Source organism: Bidens hawaiensis, unplaced genomic scaffold (assembly GCF_021521415.1).
Source record: "Bidens hawaiensis isolate Kalapana, Puna unplaced genomic scaffold, B.hawaiensis_p1.1 tig00011466_1, whole genome shotgun sequence".
Taxonomy (NCBI): Eukaryota; Viridiplantae; Streptophyta; class Magnoliopsida; order Asterales; family Asteraceae; genus Bidens; species Bidens hawaiensis.
This window is the reverse complement of record NW_027491894.1, coordinates 635,163-640,177: the sequence shown is the minus strand read 5'-3', so window position 1 is coordinate 640,177 and position 5,015 is coordinate 635,163. Positions and strand designations below refer to the sequence as shown.

Sequence of the window (5,015 nt, the reverse complement as noted above, 5' to 3'; positions counted from 1 at the left end):
AATCACGCATAGTAAAAACCTCCTACAGATAAACGTAATTTAGATGTTACCTCGTTAATTTCAAATAAAGTAACCTCCAACAACTAATAAACTTGATAAGGTATGTTAACAAATCTTGAGTACTTAACAAACCAGGTACAGGCTCGTTTAGCTTAAGGGGTTCATGGGTTCGACCTGTAATTGACCCGAACCTTCATGATAAAGGAATGAATTAGATGGTATTCAAATTTCACGTAGTTTGACCCCTTCATGATACAAGATTGATTTAAGTAGTGCAAAATATTAGTAATGCCACATATGCAACAAATATTTTTGCAAGATGACAAAGGAATGAATTAGATGGTATTCAAATTTCATAGAAGTTAAAAGTCTTGCAGTTGACTAGTTGACCAACTAATCAAGTCTGCAGAGATTCCTCAAGTAACTTCTGCGTGAGCGATTTCGAAAGTCCCATAACTCCATCAGCAGTTCCAATCTACAAACCCGAGATTCAAATATAAAAAACTTCTATATATATATGTTATGATGTATGCATGCATGATGCATGTGTGTGTTTGATAGGAAGATACTAACCACAGTGTCAACAAATGGAGCAGTTAGCGGATGCTCGAGCATCAGTCCTCCAGCAACATTAAGTGTCACCCCTTCATCTATCTACCGTACCAACCAAATCAAAACAGTGAAAAATTTGCTCCTACTGATGAATAAAAATATGTGTGCGTGCAAGCTCGTGTGTACTTTTTGTATACCATGAAAATTAGTAATATTTTCTTCGAGCAGGTTTTTATTTAGAAATTACTTGTAATCGATTTTACTGTTACAAAGAACTGATACTACTGATATGGGTATTGGGTCTAATAAACTCCTAATGTTTTTTTAGAGTTGTAAACGAGCTAATCTGCTGGTAAGCAGTGAGCTACTCGAGATCGACTCGTTAAAGCTCGAATCGAGCAGAGCATGGAAATAAGCTTGTATACTGAAAAAGCCCGAGTTTCAGTTATTGATCTCAAGTAGGCCCGCGAGCCTAAAGAAGACCATTATATATATAAATTTTTTTAATATATATTACATCATAATGATTATTTGATATAAAACAATGACAAAATAACTAAACAATATATATAATGTAATATATATAAATACTATAATTACAAAGTCATATAAAAAAATCATAAATATATATTTATTAATTAATCAATAATAAACGAGCTGAGCCAAGCTTTGGTAATAGATCATCAAAACAAGAAGAGCTCGAGTTCAGCTCGGTTTGTTTACACCCTACTCTTTTGTCGATTTAACTATTTAAGACATTTAGTTAACGGTTCAGCATTTCTTTTAGCTTTATTCGTGTAGTTAAACGTTGTGATTATTAAGGAATAAAAGTAGTGAGTATTGTTTTCTTATTACATTACCAGTTTATCAATGACCTCATCTGGTATATCATGAAAATAAACCTGCAGAGCAAGAACAATCAGCCAAATATTATTATTATTATTATTATTATTATTATTATTATTATTATTATTATTATTATTATTATTATTATTATTATTATTATTATAAGTTTATAACACTGTTTTTTAAATCATAAATAATCTACTTATTACCGAAAAACAAATAGAATACCTCTGATCTATCCCATCCTCGTTTCCTGATCCCGGTTGTAAGGTTCGTTACGACTACAGACCCGACAACGGCTGCACAACCTCCAGAATATCCTAAAAAATATAACAAAAATAGTAAATGATTTTATAAACTTGAACCACATCAACATTTTATTATTATGAGTAGTTGGTAACATGTAAACCGAACAAACCTTTAACAAAATGGCGCGCTTCTTCTTTGCTTGATGGCTTTTCTCGAATCACTCCTTCGTACACCACCACCTAAAATTAAACCAAATGTAGGTGAGACACAATAATCACATATCATTAAGTTATATGTCATATTTCATACGCGTTTTATACAATATATTTAACTTGAAACAGTATAGTTATAAGGCATACTGTGTCGGCTGTTATTAGCAGTGTCGGGTGCGCATTTTCCTCCTTATGACCTCCGATTCCAAGCCTTGAAACGATGGCATCCGCCTGATTAATTTGAAACAAAAAATAATTACAAAGGAAACATAATAAAAATATCTTTTTCTAACTATGATAATGGTATAATAATAAACGCTAACTTATACATTCTCTCTAATACCTTTGCTTCCGCTAGAGCCAATACCAAATCCTCTGGCTTTTCCCTCCTGATAGCCATCTCATCAATGTCTGCAGCCTAAATCACGAACGGATATTAGGGCTGTCTAAAAAGCTCGTGGCTCAGAGTTCGCTCGGAGAAAGCTCGAAAAAGGCCCGCTCAAATTGGCTCATTTTGAAAACCGAGCTGAGCTGATTCTGAGCCAAGGGTGGCTCACTCGTTAGCTCGACTCGTTTAGACTTACGAGAGCTCGAGCTTGGCTCGTTTTAAGTTCTTTTCTATAGCTCGAGCTCAGCTCTTATTTATTAATAAATGTATATATGTTTTAAATTATTTAATAAATATTTTGAAAAAAAACTTAAAACGAGCCTAAGCTCGGCCCGAGCTCGATTGTGCAGTCTAAAATTAATACATAAAAGTCCAAAAATGTGAAGCTTAAAAAATACACAAGGCTCGAGCTCTATAACTAAATGGGCTTTATTTAAGGCTCGGGCTCGAAAAAGCTTGGCCTGTGTCGAGCTTTTTTCGATATGAGCTTGAGTAGCTTGCGAGCGGCTTGGCTCGTTTGCACCCCTATTAATATATGTATATGTATGAATGTACATATAAACAACAATCAGTATATGATATTTCGTTCAATGAGTTTATATATGTAGTCAATTTTAATGGGTTCTAAAGACCTTTTTATCTATTGTTAATTTTTATTAACATGTTGCAATTTGAAGTCCGGCTATGTGTAGTGGAGGGGCTGCAAAACAGGGCGACTTGTGCCATGTGACGTTCAGTCAGCAAATGGTGGGTTTTTGTTTTAGGGATGTAATGGTGTTGTAGCTCCAAACATATATATATACATATATACATACATATATATATTATATATATATATCTCACACGCACATATAATAATAAACAAAAACACACAAACAGGCGACAAATAGTCCTCCCCCCAATCGCCCCTATTGTCACCCGAGGGGCCGGTGTTCACCACAAATATCGCCGCTTTTTTCTTGTTTTGACGGCCCACTACGGATAGCCTTACTCATAGAGTTTTGAGTTGGTAATTTTCACTTCTATATTCTATAAATATTTTCAAAAAGTTTCTTTTTTAAACCGAACCGAACGAAACCAAACGGAGCCGAGCTGAGTTGAAAGTTAAATCAATTAAATCAATATTGTTAAAATAAAATCCCCAATATTTAAAGACTCACTAACCATAACAGTAAAATGAAAACCCATTTCTTGCAAGATGTTTCTACGAGCCATTGAAGAAGAACCCAGTATTATCTTTGCCTGTTTCAGCTTAAGTTAACAACAACAAATTCAAATTCAAATACAAAATCAGTATCCGGGTGGGTATATATACAAGTAACTAGTTATGGATGGATATTAAACTACGGGTAGGGGTTAAAAACAATCAGACCTGGAATATAGGGTCTGCCATTGAAGTCCCTAGCGTTTGAAGCAAGAATGAGTGGACCCAACTGGCGGCAAATCTTCTTTATCTTTCAATTTTACTTTAAAAAATGTATCCCCACGTCATAGTCGGTCGGTCCCGCAGTAAATAAGACGCGTAATGATTTTACTTGTCCGTTCTAACTAAGAAATTATCCATCTATCTCTGTCTATCTATACTAATAAATAAAAATAATCAAGGTGATATATCATAATTGCATTCAATTTTATGTATAATTATTCTCATATTTTCTACGGAGTAATATTTACTCTCCTAAATTCTTGGTATCCACGGGTCATAAATGTCATTGATATGACCCATTAATTGTAACCAATATAAAAAAATGTATTTAATGTAATTTAAATCACACTAACTTTTACTAACCCATTACATATAGTTTTTCTCTTAGATATACAAAGTTTCATCTTGATTTTTTAAAAAAACATATTAACTACTACATAGAATATCTATAATAAGTTTAAAATCAATGAATTATTAAATTAGTTAAATAATGATTTACGAATCATTATCATATAATTATTACCTATGTTTAAATAGATATTTAGTTATGTGTGCTTCAAATTTCGTTGAATAAATACAATATTTTTAATCTTACAATTTGTAAAATATTACTTGAGGTTACACGATTATTTGGTTGGAAGAGATCTGCTTATAGTTTATATTTCATAGTTTGCAAACAACATTGTTTGAGGTTACACGATTATTCATAAAACTAACAATTTATTTTGTTACACTTATCAATGTTACCAAAGGATGATCCTTAGACATTCATTATCATAGACTTTATGACATTACTATTAAATAAATTTTGTTAAACGTACCAATGTTGTCAAGGAATGATAGAATATTTTTGGATGATTTTTGAAATCTTGAGTAAAACATTGATATTTGAGTTTATTATGGTTGTTAATGGTTGATTTGTGAATTTTTTTTTAACATGAAGATATTAAGTAACTGATGCATGTTTTGTGGGTTTAAATGTTTAATTTATAATCTATTTTGAAGGGGTAATCTCTGTTATGTTTGAATCAGATGTATCACTTTTGGTGTATAAACAATTAGAGATGGTGCAATGAGTTTGTTACCACAAAATTTTTTTGACATGTAACATGTTGCAATTATGACTTTTTCATGTTTAATTAGGTTGTATGACTTTATATTGGATATTATGACATAAGGTTTGCATATTATGTTAGGTAAAGGGATTTTGGATGTTTGTATATCATAAAAGGAATGAGTTTCCAGTGTATTTTCTACCGAATGAGTGAATGAGTTCAGTCAAATCGGGCCACCTAAAGAAAATTAATTTGGTTATGGTCAAAATAAAGGTTGAAACGTGCAA

The 5,015-nt window shown here is 32.2% G+C and overlaps 1 protein-coding gene across 1 annotated transcript; it reads right to left on the bottom strand.

Annotated features, from left to right (window-relative positions):
• Positions 1–298: 298 nt before the first annotated feature.
• LOC143538032 (uncharacterized) lies at positions 299–3,494 on the bottom strand. Its single transcript, XM_077031670.1, has 8 exons — positions 3,412–3,494; positions 2,203–2,277; positions 2,007–2,090; positions 1,817–1,886; positions 1,627–1,718; positions 1,413–1,454; positions 574–654; positions 299–475 (listed from the first exon to the last, which is right to left on the bottom strand). The coding sequence occupies exons 1-8, from the start codon at positions 3,460–3,462 to the stop codon at positions 398–400; spliced, it is 573 nt and encodes a 190-aa protein (XP_076887785.1). The 5' UTR covers positions 3,463–3,494; the 3' UTR covers positions 299–397.
• Positions 3,495–5,015: the final 1,521 nt, after the last annotated feature.

Coding starts and splice junctions, on each gene's coding strand:
- LOC143538032 (XM_077031670.1), bottom strand. CDS start 3,462: ATGGCTCGTAGAAACATCTTGCAAGAAATGGGTTTTCATTTTACTGTT. Junction 1,719..1,816: donor AGCGCGCCATTTTGTTAAAG/GTTTGTTCGGTT, acceptor TATATTTTTTAG/GATATTCTGGAGGTTGTGCA. Junction 655..1,412: donor ATGAGGTCATTGATAAACTG/GTAATGTAATAA, acceptor TTGGTACGGTAG/ATAGATGAAGGGGTGACACT.